The sequence below is a fragment of the Callithrix jacchus genome, chromosome 20 (genome assembly GCF_049354715.1).
Source record: "Callithrix jacchus isolate 240 chromosome 20, calJac240_pri, whole genome shotgun sequence".
NCBI classification, from domain to species: Eukaryota; Metazoa; Chordata; class Mammalia; order Primates; family Cebidae; genus Callithrix; species Callithrix jacchus.
In genome coordinates this window covers 39001979-39025927 of record NC_133521.1, presented here as the reverse complement: position 1 = coordinate 39025927, position 23949 = coordinate 39001979, and the positions used below count along the sequence as shown (strand labels likewise).

Below are 23949 nucleotides of genomic sequence, written 5' to 3'. Positions count from 1 at the left end.
GGAAACTGAGGATTGCCAAGCTTATGACCATTGCTAAGATCAGCACTTGTAAGTGGTGGAGCTAAGATTCAAACACAGTAACTGCACGTCCCTGGGCTCCAATCAACCAAGAAACAGCCAAATGAACTAATTTTTCTAAAACAGGAAAGAGGCCAGGCACAGTGGCTCATCCCTGTAATCCCAATACTTTCGTGAGGCCAAGGCGGGAGGATCACTTGATCACAGGAGTTCCAGGCCAGCCTGGGCAAGATGGCGAAACCCCATCTCTACCAAAAATTTAAAAATTAGCTGGAGGTGGTAGTACACACCCGTAGTCCCAGCTACTCAAGAGGCTGAGGTGGGAGGATCACCTGAGCCCAGGAAGCTGAGACGGCAGCAAGCTGTGATTGTGCCACTGCACTTTAGCCTAGGTGACAGAGCAAGATCCTGCCTCCAAAAAAAGAATGAAAAGAAGAGAGAAGAAAGGAAAGAACAAGGATGTATTTTTCATCACCGACTTCCTGCTATCTGAAATTACCAGGTTCTTTTCTGCAGGGGTTGTCACCCCCACTGGAACGAAAGTGCTCCTGGGGGGGTGTATTTGGTTCACCCCACAGCCCAGCCCTCAGCCAAGCACCTGACACCCAGAATACCCTGAGCAAAGGTCTGGAATGAGGGAACTCACAGGGCCCTGCTGTCTGTCTGAGCCAGAGTCACAGCTACAGCCCCCACCTTTCCCACAGGTGACAGCAAGGACAGTTCACTGTGCTAAGTCACTCTGCCCAGTCACCTCCACCAACACGCCTGCTGCAGGCTACAGGTGAAATGGTCTAGCCAGAAAGGCCATCTCACTACTCAGCTGATCCAGGCCCAAGGTCAGCACGCTCGGTAACTTCTCTCATTCATTCATTCGATCAATCACTTCTTTTTGGCTCATTCAACAAATATTTATTGAACGCTAACCACAACCAGGCACCATGAGAGGCAGTCTTCTCAGGACAGTGAGTATTAGAAACCAGTGACAAACATACACAGTCCAGTCCGGGGACAGAGAACAGGAAAAAGAAGCAAAGCGGGACACAGCGTCAGACACAGGGTATGCCCTGCCCCTATCAAGGATGCTTTCTAGAGGTAGTGGAAAGCCCAGCTGGCATCCCCTCCCTCCACCCCAGGGCCTCAGGCCTGGGTTTATATATTTCTAATGAAGATCCGACTCACACTACCAGAGACTGCACAGGTACAGCATCGCCAAGTACAGATGGGAAAAGCGGCACAGACAAACGAACACCTACAACAGTGTTAATCACCATCCCTGGGGGTCGGCATTCTAGGTGGATTTTGTTTTCTTCCATTTATTTGTGCTATCTAATGGTTCTACAATAAATCTGAGTTCTTCATGTAATGGGTGAGGGGGGTGAACATCTTTAAAAAATAAACGTCCACTCCTAGGTGTATATCCAAAAAAACCAAAAGCGGGGACGATAACAAATACTTGTAACAATGTTCAGAGCAGCACTATTCACAACAGCCAACAAGGAAACAACTCAAGTGTCCGTCGACAGAATGGGTCAGTCAACTGTGGTCTAAAAACTCAATGGAACATTATTTGGCCTTGAAAAGGAAGGAAATTCTGGCATGTGCTACCAGATGGGTGGAACGTAAAAACCTCATACTAAGTGACATTAGCCAGACACAGAAGTACAAATGCTGGATGATTCCACTTAGCTCAGGTACTTCAATAGGCAAACTCATTGAAACAGCAAGTAGAATAGCAGTGACCAGGGGCTGGGACCAGGAGAGAATGGGTAATGTTTAATGAGTACAGAGTTCACGTTAGGGATGATGAAAAGGTTGGCCGGGCGCGGTGGCTCAAGCCTGTAATCCCAGCACTTTGGGAGGCCAAGGCGGGTGGATCACAAGGTCAACAGATCGAGACCATCCTGGTCAACATGGTGAAACCCTGTCTCTACTAAAAATACAACAAATTAGTTGGGCATGGTGGCGCGTGGCTGTAATCCCAGCCACTCGGGAGGCTGAGGCAGGAGAATTGCCTGAACCCAGGAGGCAGAGGTTGCGGTGAGCCGAGATCGCGCCATTGCACTCCAGCCTGGGTAACAAGAGCAAAACTCTGTCTCAGAAAAAGAAAGAAAAGGTTCTGGGTATAGACAGCGGTGATTGAGAATGTATTGAACGCTGTTGAATTGTACACTTACAAATGGTCAAAATGATAAATATTGTGTTATGTTTATTTTACCACAATAAAAAATTTATTTTTTAACCTTAGAACTTCAACTGACAAAATGAATGAATGAATGAATGAATGAGACCTTCCCTCATTTCCTGATCAAGATTTACCTGGTCACACCATCAAGTAGACAAAGTGAGAAAACAGGGTGCTGAACCAGGGTAGGGATAGTGACTGGAGCAGTCTCTCTTCCTGGGCCTCAGTTTCCCCAAATGTGAAATCAAGGCATCAGCCCCATCAGGCCAGATGTGGAGCCTGTGACCAGATCTCACCTTTTCTCTCTTCAGTCTCAGAGCTAATTCTAGGAAGGTGCTGGCAAGTGACGCCCACCCCCAGGTAAAGGGGCAGCAAGCCCCCATTAGGAAGAGCTATGGCTCAACTGGCCACCTCTCACTGCCCAGGCCACTTCTCTGGGGAGCTTCCTTTTCTCACCTGTGAAACGGGGAGACCAATGACAAAGCTACTGTAAACACACCCACCGTGGCTCCCTCAGAAGGTCACAGAGGTGAGGTGGATGGAGCCCTAACTTCCTCTCTGAGCTGTCTATCTAGAAAAGGCCACCCCAGACAGGTAACTCAAGGGAGTAGGAAAATCCTGGCTGCACCCAAGCTTGGCAAGGAGGCTGATGGGCAGGAGAAATGAAGGAGAACTCTCCAAGGCCTGCCTTGCTGTCCAACCAACACCTACTTCATTTTTCCTTAGATGGAGCCATATGAAGGTAGGTACATACAGGACCCCTGGGAAGTCCCCTGAGGTCCCAGGAGGAGCGGTGGAGCCTACGAGAAGGCACATGAGCTCGAGTCTGCCTGATCTTGGCGTGCATCATAGCTCCACGACCCACAGCCATGTGACCCTGGAGGCCAAGGGCCTGGGGAGCCTGTCCCCTCTCCTGAAACACAGGGACGCTGCCTACCCAGGGGGTTGAATAAGTGCCTGGCACATCACAGGTGCCTGAGAATTAGCAGGTTTCATTATTTCACCAGGTCTGGCCCTGGCAATTGGTACCCAGCTGGGGAGACAGCCGGCTTGAATCATCCTACAAAATCCTCAGGGAGGAGAGAGGACTCCACACGCACAGCACACTTATAAAAACGAATCTGAGAATAAAACCACAACCGCCATCCCGCCAAACATAGTGGGAGTAATGAAGCAAACAAAAGGGAAAGTTCAACTCCTTTTTTTGGCTTTAGAACATGCAAATGCAAAATGCAGTGGCAGAGAAATTATCCCAGAAAAATTCCATGTCTAAATCTGAAATGGCCCATGGAACTCTCTCCCTCTCGAGTCACTTAAGTGACGTTTTGCTCCAGGGTGTGGCTAAAGATGGGGACCAGCTAGAATCAAAGACAATGAGGAAACTCGTTGATTGGGGTCCTTTAAATGTTAGCAACCAAGGAAGACCCTCAGCTTCTCTCAGAGGTGCTTGCTTACCCTTAGTGAAGGTAAAATCCCTGGTATCCAGAAGGAAGGAGCCCATTAGACCTGCACTCATTGTCCACTGCTCCGCTCACATCAGCTGAATTTGCCAGGTAGCCTCCATGATACAGACTCAATAGAAGATCCATACTTCCCAAATTCCAGGCATTCAAATGCCAAGCCTGCCTTGGCCTTTGTGGAAACTCTTTGGGCATATTTTCTCATGCTCAGTATTCTTTAATCGTTGCTCATCAAGGGTCTGTGGTCACTCTGTCCCTCCGATTTACAGGTCAGGGAGGTGAGGCAGCTCAAGGTCACACTGAGAGCCAGAGCTGAGCAGTGAGCCACCATCTGCCTGATTCCGCCAGAACAGCCCTCGGACTTGACCACAACGTGTCTCCAGTGATGCGTTCCACCTTATCAAAGAGTGAAGAACTGCTTTAAATCTTGAAACAAACATTTTAGGGGCAAGAAGTACCAACCTTGAAACTCCAGACTGGGATAAAAGAAAAAATATTTCACCATAACCAAGAAGACTAAACACAGCTCGAGCAAGTGCAGAAAACGCTACAGAGAAAAGCCTCACACTGCCCTGGCCAAAGGAGCAGAACTCTGAATAAAAACCTTGATCCTTCTACTTAATGAAACTTGGTTTTATCACTTATATGTTTATTTCCACGCAAAGCTCCATTTCCGGCTGGGGAAGCGTCACTGACCCCCTAGCCTGGTTTATTACCCTAGGGAGGGGGGTGTCCATGAATCCCTAAGAATGCCTACATTACGGAAGCTAAAAAACATATAGTTGCTAAGTTTTATAAGCCCTGCTGTCTTACCATTTTGCCAGCAGAAGGATTCATAGCTTTCAGAAGGTTTTCAAAGATAGTATGTCACTCCCAAGTCTAGATCCAGTACCCCAGAGCATCCATTCAGAAGGGAAGAGCCTGTCATTTTGATTTTTTGTGACTGACAAAGACTCACTAACCACCTGCCCAGATATAAGAATGGAAATGAGACCAGGAATGAAAAAAAAAAATAAATCACTTCCCAAAGCAAGTCATGTGATGTATAAATGGACCAAAATTTAAGTGGACACAATAGAAGTTAAAAGATAACGATGACAATACAGGTCCGTGAATTTCCAAGGAGGAAAGAGGAAGAAAACTAGCCTCCTCTTTATGAGGGCAGCCAGCTCCCTGAGAGCAGGGACCTCATACACAGCTCACCGCAACATGCAATGCCTAGATCAGTGCCCAGTACATTCAACACATCATTAATTCTCACAATCCTGGGATGCAGGGATTGTAATTTCAGTTTCCAAGACAAGGGTCAGAGAAGTCATGTGATCTACCCAGAGTTACAAGCAATAAGAAGCATCGCTGGGATCTGAACCCAGATCCAGGCACTGCTTTGCAAATCCAGGTGTCTTCCTCTATACCACATTTTGTTTAGACATCAGACTTTTAACCCAAAGTCATCCCTTAAGAGCAAACACTCTGGTGTGGAGAAGGCTCCAAAATCCCACTGGCTCCCTTGAGGGTTATTTAACGACTCTGGGCTTTATGTTCTTAGTAAGAGAAGCTGGACTACATCAAGAACGGCAAGCAGGATTCCTGCTGCATGCCAATAACAATTGATTAATAGTGTCTGTCTCTGAGCTCACTTGGAAGACTGATTACACCAGGGTTGATTAGCAATGTCTACCACAGTCAAGGCCATGAAGAGTGGTAACACCTGTGCCGTGTCTTTGCCATCCCAGAACTAGACGACCTGCAAGTTCCCTTCCAACTATGGCTAGCTCTGATTGTAATTATAAACATTTCTTAAAAAGGGCTGGGCACAGTGGCTCACACTTGTAATCCCAGCACTTTGGGAGGTCAAGGTGGGCAGATCACTAGGTCAAGAGATCAAGACCATCTTGGCCAACATTGTGAAAGCCCATCTCTACTAAAAATACAAAAATCAGCCAGGCGTGGTGGGGTGCGCCTATAGTCCCAGCTACTCAGGAGGCTGAGGCAGGAGACTCCCTTGAACCCAGGTGACAGAGATTGCAGTGAGCAGAGATCGCACCACTGCACTCCAGCCTGGTGACAGAGTGAGACTTTGTCTCAAAAAAAAAAGAGGGGTGGGGAGGGCAAACAGAGAAGGAAAAATAAACTAACAGTTTCCGACATGGGCCATGGCTGAATTCAGCCAAATCAGTCCTGTCTGCCCAGCCAGCCCCTCATGCTCCATGCACACAGCCCTGCCACACGGTAGGAAGCAGAAAACATCAGATCCACTGCCCACATACTCAACAAGACACCCAACCCAAGCCAGAAGTCACAAAACCGTGGGTTTTGTCCAGCTTGGCCTTGGTTACAAAACACCTCAGCAGGAAGCATGGTAACCTCGCAGGCGGCTGCATCTGGGTTCAAGCCTGGGTGGGACCGCTTGCCCACCCTGAGCCTTCACAAACCACATCGACTCTCTAAGCCTGTTTCCTTCATCATTGAAAAACCTCACAGGATTGTCAGAATGACCACACACAACAGGGCATCAGAGTTCTTGACAGCAAGCCCACAGTGAGTAGGCAAAGAAATGGCCACTACCATCATCATCATCATCACCACCAGCATTTTTCTTCGCAGGGGGAAAATTTTCAGAACAGAGTCCAAGTCCAAGAGATTCTTTCGCTTCTCTCAGTTCAGCATGATGCCCGTTTCGCTGCTCTGAACTCCCTGAACTCCACTCCATCTCCTCAAGCTCCTGGTGTATCAGCCAGGGTCCTGGGAGGACACAGACAGCAGATGCAAAATGGTGCAATCTGAGGAAATTTTAACAAAAGGACAATATATAAAGATGTGGGCAGAGTACAGACGACCAAAGATGGTTTTTCTACCCACGGTGACCAACTGTCCAAGTGTGCCCGGGACTGAGGGACTTCACAGGCCACAGGACTGTCACTGCAAAAACCTGGGACAGTCCTGGGCAAACCAGGATAGAGGTCACTTCATTTCTCCCCCATGTACTCCTATCCCTGGGCCTCAAAGTACAGGGGAAGGAGCAGTTACAGAAAAACCTGGGTAGAGGGGGTGACATGACTAGAGGAGTGGCTGAGAGGTGCCGCCTACCCATGGCAACCCCAAGGAAAGGGGAGCAGGGAATAAATACCCCCACTCACTCTCCTCCCCTCCTCCATCTCCCCCAGGCTCTCTACTGGCCAGACCCACCCAGAAGGCTGGGGAGACAGAAAAGAATGGAGGGTGGGGTTTCCGAGGCAAAGGCTGGAAAGAATAGAACATGGGCCCAGAGGCAAAGACAGACACACAGGACCCTGTGTGAACTCTGGGGTGGCCAGGGGAGCCAGACCTCACCTCTCAAAGGCTCCACAGTGTGGCCTTGTGGATACTCAGTGCCTCTAGTCCTCACACAACAGGAAGGAAACGAACTGCCCTTCCCCACTGGAGGGGACACTGGGACGTGGCCAAAGCCACGTGGTCCATGGGTTTGGTGTTCGGCATTGAAAGGTGGGCTCAGCAGGGCTCAGAGGAAGAAGACCCCTCCAGCTGGCAGCCAACAGGGCAACCTCCTAAGAGTTAGCAAGGCTGAGACCACACAGTGAGCTGTCCCCACAGAGACGGCAGACTCCCGGGCTTGGTCTGAAGCAGGTGCTCCATCACTGCAGACCTGAGTGGGGGATCAAAGGCGAAGCCTGCTCAAGGTGGAGGTCTCTAAAATCCAGAGAGCACAGCCCTGGACCTGCTACACAGTTTCCCCCACGAGTGTGCTCAGACCAGAGGCCACCCGTTAGAGGCGTCAGGGGCAATATCGTTTAGAAAATAAAAGCGACTTTCAATTCTGTTTTTAAATCATATTTTCCGAGATCAAAATCTTATTTCCCAAGCACTGCTGCTGAAAGCTGAGGTGAAAACCACCAATAATATCTTAATCCTCCCAAAGGCGGGTTCTATCTTGTTTGGGTTGACAACTTGGTAGCTGAGGGCGCATTCCAAATAATGATGCCTGGGGTCACAGTGCAGGGTCACAGGCACACCTGGGAGGAGCTTCCCTTGACTCCAAAGTCACCAGAAGGTTTCCAAAAAAACTGTAACTTTCCTGTCCCTTCACAGCCTGGGGTGTCAAGATCCCCCACCATGCATCAACAGACACTCAAAGGCTTTTATTAGCATCGGGTATTCCTAGAGAAATGGACCCAAGCCCTGCCTTCAAGTTCATAGTCCTGCAGGAACCAGGCAAGTATATAGGTGGGCAAACCCAATACCGAGAAGCAGCAGCCACAATAGCGATGGTGATGATGGTGGTGGTGAGGGTGACAGTGATGGTAGTGATGGTGACGGTGGTGGTGAGAGTGATGGTGGGGTGGTGATGATGATGATGGTGATGGCCGAAACATGTGCTGAGCACATACTGCATGTCCACACTCCACTAAGTGCCTGCGTGTATTCTCTCCTTTCTTCTCTGGGCAACCTGGAGTGTGGCTACTCTTACACCCCCAGCTTTCAGATGAGGAAACAGAGGTGGACCACACCACTGGTCAAATGGGCTCATATCAAATGTCTGGATCAAAAAAGCCTGGCCAGCCCTCCTAATCACCTTGTCTGATCAGTGTCCTGTTTTAGGGAAGAACTGAGCTGGGCAGGCAGCGGCTTTAATGCCTCCACCTCCCTGAGGGCATAACGGGGAAATGGTGGTCGGGTTTCAATGTGGAGGCAGGGGGGTTCCTCCTCCCCAATCCTCAGGGAAGACCCCTCCAAGTAAGGCTTCCCAGAATGGCTGAGCAGGGCTGGCCCTAGGTAGAAGCACCCACCGCAGCCCAGCGGGGATAAGAACAGCTGGGATCCCCTCGCCTAGCCGTGTCCACAGCCAGGGCTGTGCTGGCCCAGAGAGGGTGCCCTGCTTACCGCTGGGCTTCAGAAGAACCTCCAACTGTTCATCTTTGCAATGCTCCCTGACCCCTATCCCTTCCCCAAGCTTGCGGGCAGAACTTGCATGCAACTCCAGAACCTTCTTTTATAGCTTTCAGGGGATGGGGTTCAATCACCTACAAAAAGCAGAGGGACCCACTGCCCAGCTGTGGGTGGGGCTTGGGTCAAGCAGACGAAGAAGCCCCTTTTAGAAGAGGGTCGACCCCCTTTCCTCCCTACTCCCTAATCTTCCTAGAAACCTGTTTCAATTCAGACAGGGTGCAAGAAGGTTCTGAAGTCATTTTACCTTACACCAAAACTTTCTAATGCTAATCTCTCTCTCTCTCATTGGCATGATGTAATTCTCCTTTTCAACAACCAGATCTCTGAAGTCCTGAGTCATCAGGACGAAGGCAGGGACAGTGAGAGGGAAGTCAGTTGGGAGGGATCAAAGGTAGAGGGGAGCTTGCCAACGCCTGAGCCAGCCGGGATTTCCTTCTGGGGCCCTGGGGTACCGTGGTCCACCAGCTCCTGGCCCCACACCGTGCCAGACACGGGGAAAGGGCTCCTAAAGCCCCCGGCACCATTTTTCATCCCTCCTCTGGGCCAGTTCTGAAGAAACAACGTAACTGTAAGACGGTGCAGGGATTCCCAGCTCTGTCATGTGCCAGCCCGGGCGGCCCCTGCCTGCTCAGAAAATGGGACCTCACAGGTAGGTGTGATGATTAAATGAATAAACACTGCAGTTCTTACCCAGGGGCAGTGTGGTCTCCAGGGACATGTGGCAGAGCCTTCTCAGGACATGTGGCAGAGCCTTCTCGAGACATGATGTGGGTTGTCAGAAGTGTGGGTCGGCACCTGGTTGATGGAGGCCAACCAAGAAGAAACATTCCTCCTGCTCCCTGGGTACCTATTGTCACCAGCACTCATTTAGGAGAAAGGGTCGAGGGCTCCACCCCTCAATGTTAATATGGCTGACTTCCAGGTGGTGGGATTCTGGGAGGATTGGTTTCCTTCTTAATTTTCGAAGATTGTCATCATCCCTGTATGATGGCTTCAGTTTTGCTTTTACAAGAGAGGGGAGGTGAATGTGAGTGGAGAAGGCAGAGAGGCAAAGGCACCCTGGCTGACCAGCTGGGGTGGTACCGTGCCACAGGGGAGCAAACCCTGGCTCCGACTGGGGAAGGGGGCCCTGAAAAACCACTGACTGTGGCGGGGCCGGGGGGGTGGTCCAAGCAGAAAGAAAAGGTGTGTGCCAAAGGTCAGAGGCCCCGGAGAGCCGGGGCCAGAAGCCAGGCAGGGTGGGCGGCTCGCTCCAAGGTGGACTTTGGAATTCATGCTTGCTGTGGTCATGTCCTCACCGCAGGCTGAGACAGAGCGCCCTGCAGGGTCAAGTAGTCTCAGGCAAGGAGGCTGAGGTGACTACCCCAGTCCAACGAGGGCAGGTGAGAAGCGATCTTCTGCCGTGGCTCCTGCAGAGACAGGTCTGTAGGAAGCTGGCCCAGGAAGCTCCAGGAAGGGGCCCCAGTCCAGTCAGGGTGGCTGCTCTGTCCACACACTCTCTTCTGCAAGGCCCTTCTCTCCGCTCAGAGCCAACCTGGCCACTTTGGGCCTTTCTAACATTCTGCTTTGGAGCCCCGAAACCCTGCTTACCAGCCACATGCAGTGATACTCAGGAGCCAGACAGCCTGGGGTCAAATCTTAGCTCCACCATTATTATTACAAGCTGGGTAAGTAGAGACCTCCCCTCTCTGGGCCTCAGTTTGCTCATCTGTAAAATGGGGACAACGACAGCACCACCTCCCAGAGGCATCGTGAGGACTGGGTGAGTGCTCACCTGCACGAAGGCTCAGAGTAGTGCCTGGCACACAACAGGCACCATGCAAGTGTGCACTATCCTTGCTCAAACCCCACCAAGGAGTCATCGTGACGTCTGGAGGTCGGCCCGGAGCTAGGCTGCCCGGGTTCCAGTTGTGTAACCTTAAACTCTCAAGGTCTCCGTTTCCTGCTCCCTCCTCACAGAGCTGATGAGAGGATGAAACACAGGTCTAAGGGTCCGACAACAACTGGAGGGAACAGTCACAGTTACTCTGCGGTCCCTTCCACTCCACCTTGGACATCAATATCATCTGGCTCTGGGCTGTGTCTGGCCCTGCCAGGACTCCCCGAGCTCAGTCGCCACCTCAGTCACCACCAGCTTTCTGGGGCAGTTCGAGCTCTTCCATTTTCCCACGCTGAAGCAAGCCTCAGTCACAGGGTCATGAAACGTGAACCAACCAGAGCAACAAACAGATGTCAACAAGACATTGTTCCCCTCTCCAGCGGGCAGCCCTGTCCCAGTAACCCACCAGCTGAGATCCCGCTGCAGACACCAGGCAGAGCACCACATCCGCGTTACCTAGAAGGTGCCCAATTGTGCCCCTGGCCGTGGGCTCAGCCTGATGGGACCAACTTCCAGACAGCACAGGCCCAGACTGGGCCTTCCAACCAGGCCTCCCTGAAGGGAAAGTTCAAGAAAGGGCCCCTGTGAGCCACAGCTCAGAAACCTCAGGTCTGGAATGCGGAGTACCAGGGGCCTCTGGTGGAAGGCCCACCAGGAGCTCACCGGGCTGAGTCCAGTAGCCAGCCCACATTACCATCACTCTTCACAGGCCACAGAGTGGGCTAGGATTCTTAGGGCCTGTGTCCATACCGAGAAAGGCTGTGTACACTACGGCCAGGCCATGTGTTGGAGACACCACGCGCTCTATCTCCTGCACACCCTCCTTCAGTATGGACAGAGGCCTGCGGGGTTACAAGGAAGTGGAGGGGAAGGGATCTGAACTTGCTCCTCCCTCTCCATGGCGCCCTCTCCCCTTCCAACAGGACAGACCTCCCAACGAGGCAAACCGTCCATTCATTCATCCAAAGAACAGCAGCTGAGGGGCCATGCCTCAGTGTCCCCATCAGGAAAATGGACAGAGTAACAATATCTTACTGGGCTGTAGGGATCACTGATACAATCTGCATAGCACAGTCCCTGGCAACAGGGAATACTCATCACACACAAATAGCTGCTGCGTGGTCACTACTGTGACTAACTACCTGGCCCTGGCGACTCAGAGATCCTTGTGCTCCTAAGGCTTCCAATCTGTGACATCCCGGGCTCCCAGCCGGCCAGCTAGTCCTCAGTGTCTCTGCATCTTAAAGCACTGCTCTAGGAGGCGAGCAGTCTACCAATGTTGCACATAAAAACTGCACAGACTCCGTGGAATGTGCCTGGCCACTCTGGCCTGTCCCTTTGCTCGCAGTTCCCTCTGTCCATTCCCACCTCCGACCTGCCACCACCAAATCCATCTGCATCCTTCCTGCCTTTCCAGCCAGATGCCTGTCTCCTACACAGAGGTCCTTCCTGAAACTACCCACCCCTACAATGGCATCTCTTCCCCCATCCAAACACAGGACAAGACATAAACCTCTCTATTTTTTTTTTTTTTTTTTTTGAGACGGAGTTTCACTCTTGTTACCCAGGCTGGAGTGCAACGGCGCGATCTCAGCTCACCGCAACCTCCACCTCCTGGGTTCAGGCTATTCTCCTGTCTCAGTCTCCTGAGTAGCTGGGATTACAGGCACGCGCCACCATGCCCAGCTAATTTTTTGTATCTTTAGTGGAGACGGAGTTTCACCATGCTGACCAGGATGGTCTCGATCTCTTCACCTCATGATCCACCCGCCTCGGCCTCCCAAAGTGCCGAGATTACAGGCTTGAGCCACCATGCCTGGCCTAAACCTCTCTAAGGAACACGCTTTGTGATACCCCCATTTAACTATGAGTCCCTTGGGAGGGAAGAGTACATCTGACTTTCTAAGTACCACGCCTGAGTGCTCACTGCGCAAGCACAGAGCCCCGGAGCACTCACTTTGCACGAATAACATCTGGTTTTCAAGTTACACACCTAATGCTTACCCTTTAGGAATAGTTGGCATTCAATTACCCACCTCGGTTCCCTGAACTTTTTTGACAAAATGACAAAGGAACGTCTGCCAACCTTGGCAAATACTAAACTGATAAGCTCACTTATTTCTCCCTGAGATGCTCCGGCAGGAGGCTGAATCAGTTCCGTGTGTATCAAACAGGTGCATGGACACTGACAGACGCAACAGACAAGGGGTCAGACCCGGCTTTGCCACTAAACTCCACTTTCTCCCAGTGCTCTTTACGTGAGATTCCACTACAGCATCTGTAAAACGGGAATAAACACCCACCCCACAGGACTGTTCTGGAAATTAAATGAGCACTGTGCCTGGCACATAGTCGGTATACAATAAATATCATTGTAACCAGGAATATATCGGTCCGTCTCTTACAACAGATTAGCTTACCCTACCTGATTCCCCACGCAAGCTCTGTTGACCTGCCACCAACCCCAAACCCAGGACCCAGACGAGACCATGGCCATGTGGTCTCTTCTAGGGAAGCAGCTCAGCTCTGGTACCCTGGAGACCTCAAGGCCTGCTGCTGTGTCCCGAGGATCCTGGGGTGTGAGTAGTCATCGCTTCCATGCTCGCCTCTTCCTCCCAGACGCATGTGTAAACATGTTCCCCAATCTTCCCCTGCACACCGTGTGGCTGCATGTCTGAGTTCTGGCCAACCGAGCGGCCAGACCTGCAAACTGCTTGGCTGTGGTACTCCTCTTTCCCCATCCCTCCCACAACAAAGGACCTAGGGGAGCCCGGAAGGACTGCAAAAACTGGGCTGCACGAAGCCACCCAGATGCCAGGGCAGCATGTTACAGCGGCTAACCTGCCTGGCGAACACACAGCCCCTTCCATATCCATGGCTCCCCTTCCCTGCGGAACCTCACACCAGTGCGTGTGGTGGTAAACAGGGTCAACTAGTCCACACAGGGAGCCAACATGGGAGGGGGGAGAGCCAGGCCTGGGTCTGCTCAGATTGTATGCTCCAATTTTTAGATATTCTGGACCACTAAGGAAACTGGCACTGGCCCAGGACACCCAGAGAAGCCAGCAGAAGTCCCAGTGTGATCCTCCCTCTTCAAATGACCCCACCTGAGCTGGATGCAGCCAGCGTAGCCCAGAAAGGGAAGCTCCCAGATTCGTCTGATTCCTAAACATTCCTACACGTACCCAGGGACTGGACAACCCAGACCGTGTGCTTCCCTCCAAACAGAGTTCACCCAGCACAATCAGTTTGGTGGGTCTCTCCACCCTATTTCCGACAGCAGCTTGAAAGCAGCAGAGCCATGAACAGGGATGAGGGAAAGGAAGGAGTCTGGGTTTGAATTCCAGGTGGGCTGCTGAGACAGTTGCAAGGGTCCTTGGACCACACACTTCTCCTCACCCCTTCCCCACCAGCAAAACCAGAGGTGAATCAGACCACTAGTGTATTCTAAATCCTAGGATCCTTAGAGTGCAGTTATGGATGATGGGAATTGGTTTTTTAAAATCCTGAAGGCCGGAGGCAGGGCATGGTGGCTCACACCTGTAATCTCAGCACTTTGGAAGGCCGGGGCGGGCAGATCACAAGGTCAGGAGTATGAGATCTGTCTGGCCAATATGGTGGAACCCCATCTCTACTAAAAATTAAAAAAATATTAGCCGGGTGTGTTGGTGCATGCCTGTAATTCCAGCTACTCGGGAGGCTGAGGCAGGAGAATTGCTTGAACCCAGGAGGTGGAGGCTGCAGTGAGCTGAGATCGCACCACTGCACTCCAGCCTGGGTAACTCCATCTCAGGAAAAAAAGAAAAATGTCTTAAAGGCTGGGCACGGTGGCTCTAATCCCAGTACTTTGGGAGGCCAAGGCAAGTGGATCACGAGGTCAGGAGATCGAGACCATCCTGGCTAACACAGTGAAACCCACCTCTACTAAAACTACAAAAAGTAGCTGGGTGTGGTGGCACTCGCCTGTAGTCCCAGCTACTTGGGAGGCTGAGGCAGGGGAATTGTTTGAACCCAGGAGGTGGAGGTTGCAGTGAATCAAGATCACGCCACTGCACACCAGCCCGAGTGACAGAGCGAGACTCCATCTGAAAATAAAAAAATCTGCTGGGCTTTGTCATTTAAGAGTCTCTTAAAGCACTGCTACAGAGCTATTCTTTGCTATTTATTAGGAGGTAGCCAGGTTTGCAAAAAAAACAGAAGAAAAACACACAACAGAAGCAACAGAATGGAAGCTTTAGGGGCAAGGAGCTGCCTGTGTCCCTGGCACCTAGCACATTGTACGTGGTCATAAATTTTTTATATAGATAACAGCAGCTCCGGAGAGGAGGGGGAAGGAAACTGACAATCACAGAGCATGTACTAGGTACCAGCCACTTTACCAGGTGACTTCTAAATAAGATCTCCTGCCTCAGGGCCTTTGCACTTGCCATTCCCCTATCTGGAACGCTCCTCCCCCTGAAGTCCTATCGCCCCCTTCCCTGACCACTTTGTACAAAGCAGTCCGCCACTCGCTCTACCCACCTGCCTACCTGCTTTTCTCCATGATCCCGGTCATCAGATTTTATCATCACTTGCTTTTATTTCTTTCTTTCTTTCTTTTTTGATTGTTTGTTTGTTTGTTTGTTTGTTTTGAGACAGAATCTCACTCCGTCACCAGGTGCCAGGCTGGAGTGCAGTGGCGCGACCTCGGCTCACCGCAACCTCTGCTTCCCTGGTTCAAGCAATTCTCCTGCCTCAGCCTCATGAGCAGCTGGAACTACAGGCACGCACCACCACGCCCAGATAATTTTTTTTGTGTTTTTAGTAAAGATGGGGTTTTACCATGTTGGCCAGGATGGTCTCGATCTCTCGACCTCATGATCTGCCCGCCTCGGCCTTCCAAAGGGCTGGGATTACAGGTGTGAGCCACTGCGCCTGGCCTCTTTCTTTTTTTTTTTGAGACGAAGTCTCACTTTTGTCCCCCAGGCTGGAGTGCAATGGCACGATATCCACTAACTGCAACCTCCACCTCCCAGGTTCAAGCTCTTCTCCTGCATCAGACTCCCAACTAGCTGGGATTACAGGTGTGTGCCACCATGCCAGACTAATTTTTGTATTTTTAGTAGAGACGGGGTTTCACCATGTTAATCAGGTTCGTTTCAAACTACTGACCTTGTGATCTGCCCACTTGGCCTCCCAAAACGTTGGGATTATAGGCGTGAGCCACCACGCCCTGCCAATTTTTTTATTTGTAGTAGAGACGGGGTTTCATCGTATTGGCTAGGCCTAATTACTTGCTCTTAACTTAGTTGTCTGTCACCCACTCCCACCAACACAGGGTCCACAAGGGCAGGCTTTTGTTTTCTTCCAAGTGCCTAGACCGGTGACACTTACCTGCTGAAGGAGGGCATGAAGGCACCCGCGGGGCCTCACCTCACTTACTTGTCAGCATCAATGCTAAGAGGAAGTCTCTCTGATCCTCGTTTTACAGATAAGGACACAGGCCAGGGGGCCCGCCCAAGGTCACCTCCTGGGACATTGCTGAGGCAGGATTCAAGCTCCCTTGTCTGATTTCAAAGTCCAGGTCCTCACACCCCAACTCCACTCGGTCTGCCCGGGGTTCTCTTCCTGTGCCCTCAATGCGCACCCCAAATGCCAGGACAAGTGCTGTGCACATGGGAGGAGTAGGGAAATGGCTGCTGAAGTCAGGAACCAATTTCAGCACCAGAAGTATTTTCTCTGCCATCTCTTGCCTCAATACACACACCAAACACCTCCCCCACATGCACATCGGTTAGGACTCTGCTGATGTAAGCGAAGCTTCCTTTCAAAACGCACACAGTCTCCCTTGATGCCTGTTGAATACACTGGGTGGCTCATCACCAGACCCAGGGGCAAGGAAGAGAAATTCTCACTTCCTCTTTCTCTACCATGGGGCTGGGTGGCCTGGCTTCCATCCTGGGGAAAGCTGAAAGTTGGGGAACAGAAAACGATGCCCTCAGGTGGAGCTGTGCAGACCCTTGTCCTGGGGGTGGAGGTCAGCGTGTCCTTGTCAGAGCCCCCTGGTCAGCTGCGTTCCTTCAGCTCCAGGGGAAACCAAGTGGCCAGACCCTTTGAGGGGGATCCCTGGTTGGTGACCTTTAGCCAGACCAAAGCATGACTCCTGGTAGCAATAACTCCAGTCAACACTGCCCTTCCCTCTTCAAGAAGAGGCTCGGCTCCCCACTCCCAAAGAAGTAGGCAAAAGAACATGCAAACTATCAAAATAGAGACGACTCCACTGCATAAAAATAGCAAATGTCTTCTCTGAAGGAACGAGACTGCATCAGTCCATTTGGACTGATAAAGACATACCCGAGACTGGGCAATCTACAAAAGAAAGAGGTTTAATGGACTCACAGTTCTACGTGGCTGGGGAGGCGTCAAGATCACGGTAGAAGGTGAAAAGCACGTCTCCCATGGTGGCAGACAAGAGAATGAGAGAGCTAGGTGAAAGGGGTTTCCTTTTATAAAACCATCAGATCTGGTGAGACTTACTACCATGAGAATGGTATGGGGGAAACCGCCCCCACAGTTCAATTATCTCCCACCAGGTCCCTCCCACAACATAAGGGAATTATGGGAGCTACAATTCAAGATGAGATTTAAGTGGGGACACATCCAAACCATATTAAAGAGTCTGGGAGTAACCTCAATGCCCAACAATATGGGAGGGTCTACCCTCATTACCGTAGGTACATCACTCTAACAGAACACTATGCCACGGTGAAAGAGAGCAAGGCAGCTGCACACCCATGAAGGGTCTCCAAAACATTCCGTCCAGTGAAGAACCATGATGGACCGCTGTGTGTACATGTCCAGAAATGAGCAGCAGCCTGGCCTCCAAGGAGGGCCACTGGGGGCTGTGTGGGCCTTGAGTAAGAGAAGCTTCATTTTCCATTACATGCCTTGTTGTACTAATCAAATCGACTTGATGCATATATGAGTTTTTCAATTTTTTTAACGTCTTTTTAAGAAACTAGACTACGCCCCCCCAAGGAATTTTCTTAAACTGCTTGCAACAATTTCACTGCCTTATACCAATGAGACCTGCTAAATACCCCTAACTTTCCCCAACGCACTGTTCATCTCTGGGAACTCTCTGGAGACCACCCATTTTTAGGCAACAATAATCCCTTCCATTTGTACAGAATGTCATGAAGCTCTTTCAGGGCAATCAGCAAAACAGGAATTGGAATCCTGGTCACTGTATGTGGACTACACTAGAAGGTGCTTATCCATCCTCTGCAATCCTTACAGCAACCCTAGACATGAGGTGCTCCTCCCTAAGGATGGAGAAAAAAAGAAGGTCCAGCAAGGGAAAAAAGAGCGCCAAAAGTCACACAGCCAGGAAACGGCACCCTCCGAACCCAGATGCAGAGCCACGAGACCACAAAGCCCAAGTTTGTTTGGCCCTACAGCGGAGATGCCCTATGCCAGGAAGCCTCACTTAATCTCAGGTATTCCTTTAATCAAAGGTGTAAGCTGACCCCCCTGCAATGTCCATGCCAACAAAACACCAATCGGGTGGGTATTCTCAAGACAAGTCAGCCCTCGCTGGCAGCAGTTGAGGTGACCTTGGACAGCTTTGTCTTCTACCAAGTCCCCCTGCGCCCTGCCCAGGACAGTACCCCAGAAATGCCCTCTCTCACTGCCAGATGAGAAACTGAGGAGTAGGCAGGGCCATTATACCAGCAACCTGTGGGCCCAGGAGCCCAAGCCAGCAGCAGCTGACACCTCTGTCACCTGCTTGCAGGAAAGCTCAGCCACATGCAGTGAAATTCCTTCTACCTGGACTGGCACAATGTTGCCACGGCCAGAACAGGCATCTCAGATTACACCAGGCAAATGGCAGCATCAAAACTTACTCCCTCCTTAAAATGCACTTACTTACTACAGCCTGAGGAAGGCAGACCACATTTGTGGTTTACAGAGAATTTTGACTTTTTCTCCTCTCTGTCTCAGCCCCTCCCCTCCACCACCTCACATCAAACAAGTTGTCTAGGAAACAATTTTGATACACTCCAAAATCCTCCTATGACAAAAGGCATGAAAAGGGGGGAAAAAATCTCCGTGTTTACTGCCGCAAAAAAACATCAAATAAATTAAAGGCGGCTGGGCACGGTGGCTCACTCCTGTAATCCCAGCACTTTGGGAGGCCGAGGCAGGTAGATCACCTGAGGTCAGGAGTTCGAGACTAGCCTAGCCAACATGGTGAAACCCTGTCTCTATTCAAAAATAAAATAAAATTAAAAAATAAACTAAAGGCAGGCTGGGCACATGGGGGGAAGGGGGCATAAGTGACAAAAGTGAAAAAGCAATTAACATGTGTGCATGCGCACACAGATGAGTTCTCATGGGATTTGTGACTATCCTGGAAGACACGGATTTTAATTTTCAAGTAGAAACCAAGCCATCTAGATGTGTAACTCTTTGCTAAGCAAGTGACGCACAGTAGGTGTGCAATAAGCATGGGCTAAACAAAGTGCGAGTTCAGACAACGGCTGCTCCCCACCAAGGAAACACCAGACTAAAGAAAGCAATGAGAATGAAGGTGGCTTCTCCTTTCTCATCCATAACAAGATGCCCGGAAGCATTTCAATCAAACAGCGGAATGGTGACAATTTAAAAAGGAGCCACTGATGAGTTATGGCTTCGGAATAAAGAACACTACTGTCACCTAGGCCCCAACCCCTGTTTGGTAAATCAATAAAGAACTCTCTGCCTGGATCCACCATTCTGAAATACCGTGTGTCACAATGTCTTAAAAGTAAGATGAAATAAAAGGTAAGCAGCTTATTTGTACTTCTCTGGTGCAGAAGAAACAAAGCCTACAGACAAAGCCCTCTGCCCACAGACATACATGTCTAGCAGGTGATCAAATTCAACCCAGAGACAAGAACAGCAAAATGGATTCTTGTCCTGCTGAACCCAGCCACTTATGCAGAACCCCTGGCTGCCCTGGCTGTCATTTACAACTGACAACACCATCACCAGCCATGAAGAGCCAGTGAGGCCCAGAGACTGACAAGTTTGAGTACGAAGAGAGAATGGGGCACCACATTCAGGCCACAGCCTGGGCAGACGGGCCCTTCCCCACAAAAGTGCTGTCCTGGGCCACCCAGGGAGGGGGCCCTGGCCTCCCCATCCCCCTCCCAAGTCAGCTGTTGCCTGTCTGCTTCCTCCTTTGTTTATGAGCGTTTCAGATCCAAAGTCTCCCAGCACAGGTTCATCAGACCTGGCAGCCATCACAAGCGACGTTAGGCACGCTGTTCGCTCAGCAAGGATTTAATCAGTAACTGGCCCAGGAGACCAGGGCAGGGCAAGCTCTGACCTGATCCCACAGGAGGCAAAGTTAACAGGCAGGCCAGCTGGGTGAAGCTGGTGGCTCCTCCCTTAAGACAACCTGGAGGGGTGTCAGGTCCCCGGACCCCAGACTAAAAGGTCTACCTAGCTGTGTCACCCACCAGCTGGGACTGGGAGCTCCAGTACGCTTGCATCCCAGCCTGATGCAGCTGTGCTCCTACAAGTCTGGTCTTAAATCTCTCACGATTCATTTAATTGGATCAATGGAGACAGACTGCAGAAGGTTTGGGCAAAAAAGAGTATTTGGTTTGTTTATTGGTTTGACTCCATATCAATCACTCTGGGTCTTGTTTCTGAAGCCCATGCAATTAACCAGATATTTACCAGATGATTCTGAGTTAGGCTGTGTAGACAGCTTAAAATACGAATGATTGATATTTTAAGTAGGGTATGACTCTACAGGAAACATACTTGGTATACCGGCAGCTCAGGGCTGGGCCAGGGGCTGCTGCAAAGCCACAGGACTGCAAAGGATTTTTGTTGTAGGGAACCGCACTCGAATTCACCTTTGTTTCATTTGGACTCATATTTCTCAATAGAGTGCTTGGGCCGCACTATAAAACGCAGACAGATTACATAATGCCCAGGCCTCAGGGAAACCCCACAGGGGCGCCTCTGCTTCCCCAAGAGCCTGGACACCAACCAGGTGTCTCATGATGGGACAAGGGCCCAGGTGGCAGTCCCAATCTCAACTCTGCCCTGGAGGCCAGCGCTCCAGCCAGGCCAGCCCTCACACTCACAGGCCCCACCTCCACACTCACAGGCCCTGGGGCAAGGCCCTCTGGAGCCCACCAGGGGGCAAGGGCAAGACTTAAGGACACCCCTTGCCTGCAGGGCTTGGTGATGAAAGGCAACAGAAAGGGGATTAAGCCAGCCCATCGGACACTTCCTGGTAGCTCCTGTTGCCACATTTCCTAAAGCCAGAGCATGGTTCTGCTAAGAGGAATCTTGCTCCATGGGTAAGCCTCAGTCCCCAGCACCAGACAGGTGCTCTCCAGAGAGATCCATGCTACCACAGGTGACACCCACCTGGGCTGGCCAAGGTGAGCTAGGGGCCTCTGGCTATTCCGGTCTTTCTTCCTTTCCTCTCTTTCTGAGACATACCTCTTGAGCAATCGGAGGTAAGTGGGGAGCCATTAGCCTCGCAAACTGAGGACAGTGACAGCGGGACACTCACTCTTGGCTTCTTCCAGGGAAAGCAGGGCCTCAGCCTGGCCTTCCCATGGCAGGTCACTGTCCCTTCTTCTAACCATTTTCCTCCCCGCTCAACTCCTCTTCATTTTGTGGGGTGGAAGAGAAAAAAAAAAATCCCCCTGAGCCAGGTGAAAATTCTGAAGCCAGATCTGAGGTCTCCAGATCCCAGGCAGAGGATTCCATGGTCACCAGTTCCTCCCCATATCAGAAATAATCTGTACTGGCAAATTTTGGAAGGCAGGCTCTCCCTCCATCCATTGGAAAGCCCAATGCTGAGGCCTGTGGTGTGGGACAAGCTTGAGAACATGCACCAGCCTGACTGGGGACTGGACCGCCTCCGACGACCAGCAATTCTCCCTGAGAAAGGAGTCTTTGCAGATATTGCACCAACGTGCCCACAGGAAACATAAAATAGGTGCTCTAAGCATGTCGGACCCCAAATTCAGAATAAAAGTCCTCAAGCGCTGCAATGCTCTGAGGTGGGGAGTGGGGGTTGATTCCAGGAGCAGGATTCTTCGGCTAACTTTTCCCCCCTCCCCATTCCTTGGGACATGTGTCATGGCCTGTGACACACCGCCAAGGGAACATGGATGCCGGGGAAATGTCTACACACGCTACACGTTTGTGACATGCCATGTAAGCGACACCCTGTTTCCTGGCTGGGTTTTCTTGGCACAGGTGTGGGCAGGCAGTGGATTCGGCCCCCTCCCACTGTGCTTAGTAAACAGGATCACGGTGGCCCCAAGGGGGAGTGTGCATTCTAGGGAGGACAAGCCACCCCTCCAAAGAGGATGGGACCCCCACTGCAAGGCTCAGGCCCAAACCACAGCCTGTATTTCAAACTGTCCTTGTTTCAAAACACAAAGCATCCTGTTCAGGCTCCTACCCGCTACCCCCACTCTCCCCCTGACCCCACCACAGCTGTCTTTCTCCACGTAAGAAGAAGGCCACCATTTGCAGATCTGATTTCAGAAAAGATCAATGGTTTCTCCTCTCCGACCCATCCAGCTGACCCAGTCCTAGCCACATCTTTAAAAACAATAACAAAATTAAATCTCCAGCAACAAAACACACACGTATACACACACTCTACAGACAATGCCGGACCGGGGCTCGACCAAGCAGCTCCCAAGCCAGAGCTCGACCACAGCTGAGTCCTGAGATATTCCAGGACTACTGCCCCCTCCCCCTCCACTTCCAACCTCCCAATGTGCGAATGAGATTTTCAGAAAGGGAAGCACTTGGTTCTGCCTGCCAGCCCTGGCAGGAAAGAGAATAAAGGACGGGTAAACCAGAGAGAGGAACTGGCTTCTGGAAATTCTTTGGGTTTGGGGTTTCGAGGTTTTGTTGTGTTGGGTTTTTTTGTTTGTTTGTTTGTTTTAATTTGAGAGGTGGTGTTTTGTTTTCCCCTCCCCCACTCCTCAGATCCAGATGGGCCAGGGGCTTCCAGAGAAAAGAACCCCCACCACCATCTGGGCCCAGCATCAGCTCCATCCCCCGGTCCCAGCCACCAGAAACACAAGAGCTGGGGGCAGAAGGTCCCCAGGCACCCAGCCTGAGGGTGGGCTGAGTCCCCAGCATTCTAAGGGTCTCTCTCGAGCCCGGCCGGCTGGTCTGGGCTTCAGACTCCAAAATCGAGCCCCGCGAGCAGGCCAGGAGCGGGGCGCCCTGGTTCTCCCGGTTCTCCCCGCCACCCCCCACCGCCCCCCAGGCCCTGGGCTCCAGGTGCAGCGCCGGGGGGCAGCCAGGGAGGGCGCATCTCGGGCCCCGAGGGGAGGCGGGGGTGCAGCCGCGCAGAGCCACTCACCGTGGCGGACGCCAGGCTGTTGTCGGCCAGCGTTAGGTGGTGCGGCTCCCAGCGCCTCAGGAATTTCGAGGTGAGGATCTTGCTGAGAAAGGTCCGCGGGTGCCGGATGACACAGACTTGAATGTCGCCCTCCTGCAGCAGTTTGTACCTCATCCCGTTGCAAAGCAGAAGAGCCCGGCGGCAAGGCACGGCGCCCATCTTCGTGCCCTCGGGGGCCGACACGTCGCCCCCCAGCAGCGGCTTGGTCTCCTCGATCTGCCGGGGGTCGCCGCCGCCTCCGGAGCTGCTGGTCACATCCATGGCCGCGCCGGGGGAGGGGGCTGCAGGCGGGGAGAGGGGGCTGTCCTGGGCTGCTGGGGCGGCGGGGCCCCCGGATCCGGCGGCCCGCACCCCCCCACCCCCCGGGAAGGTGGGGGGGTGTGGGGCTGGGGGCGCCCGCAGGGGAGGGGGCGCTGCCCGCAGGGGGCGGCGCGTGCGGCGGGCTGGGCCGGCCTCGGCGCTTCCTGCGGGGCTCCCGGCTTCCTCCTAGCTCGTCGGGTGCATGACCGCGGCGGCGGACCTGGCTCGGCGGGCGGCGGGGAGGGGCGGGGGAGGCCGAGGGCGGGCTGGGGCCGGGCGAGGAGGGCGGGCGCCGGGGCGGGGGCGGGTGTGTCTCGGGGCCCCGCGCCGCCGCGCGCGTGTGTACGGAGCGTGTGTCCGCGCGGCAGTCCGGGCGAGAGTGGCCGCGGGCGGGGCGGGCCGCGCTCTGGGCTCGCGGAGCCCGGGGCGCCCGCGCGATTGGTCCCCGCGGGGTCATGTGCCCGCCCCTCTGACGTCAATGGCGGCAACGGCTGCGGCCGCGGCGGCTTCGGCCTCTCGCCGGCGGAGTCCGCGGTCCGGGCGGGGTCGCGGCCCGCGACGGGGAGGCGCGGCCCGACGGGAGGGGCGGCCCCTGGGTAGGGGGCTGGGGCGGGTGAGCCCCGCCAGCCCCGGCCCGCCCCGCCCGGAATGTGGGGAGGGGGCGGGGCGCGGGGGCGGGGCGCGTGACGTCACGCCAGCCGCGCCCCCGCGGGTGCCCGGGCGGGAGCCGAGCTCCGCG

General features: G+C 52.5%; 1 protein-coding gene across 1 annotated transcript in view; it reads right to left on the bottom strand.

Annotated features, from left to right (window-relative positions):
• CMIP (c-Maf inducing protein) overlaps positions 1-23591 on the bottom strand; it is a 252584-nt gene extending 228993 nt beyond the window's left edge. The window contains exon 1 of the mRNA XM_035281878.3: positions 22872-23591. Within this exon, the coding sequence (XP_035137769.1) occupies positions 22872-23171 (300 nt within the window). The 5' untranslated portion in view covers positions 23172-23591. The remainder of the gene's footprint in view (positions 1-22871) is intronic.
• Between the last annotated feature and the right edge of the window lie 358 nt (positions 23592-23949).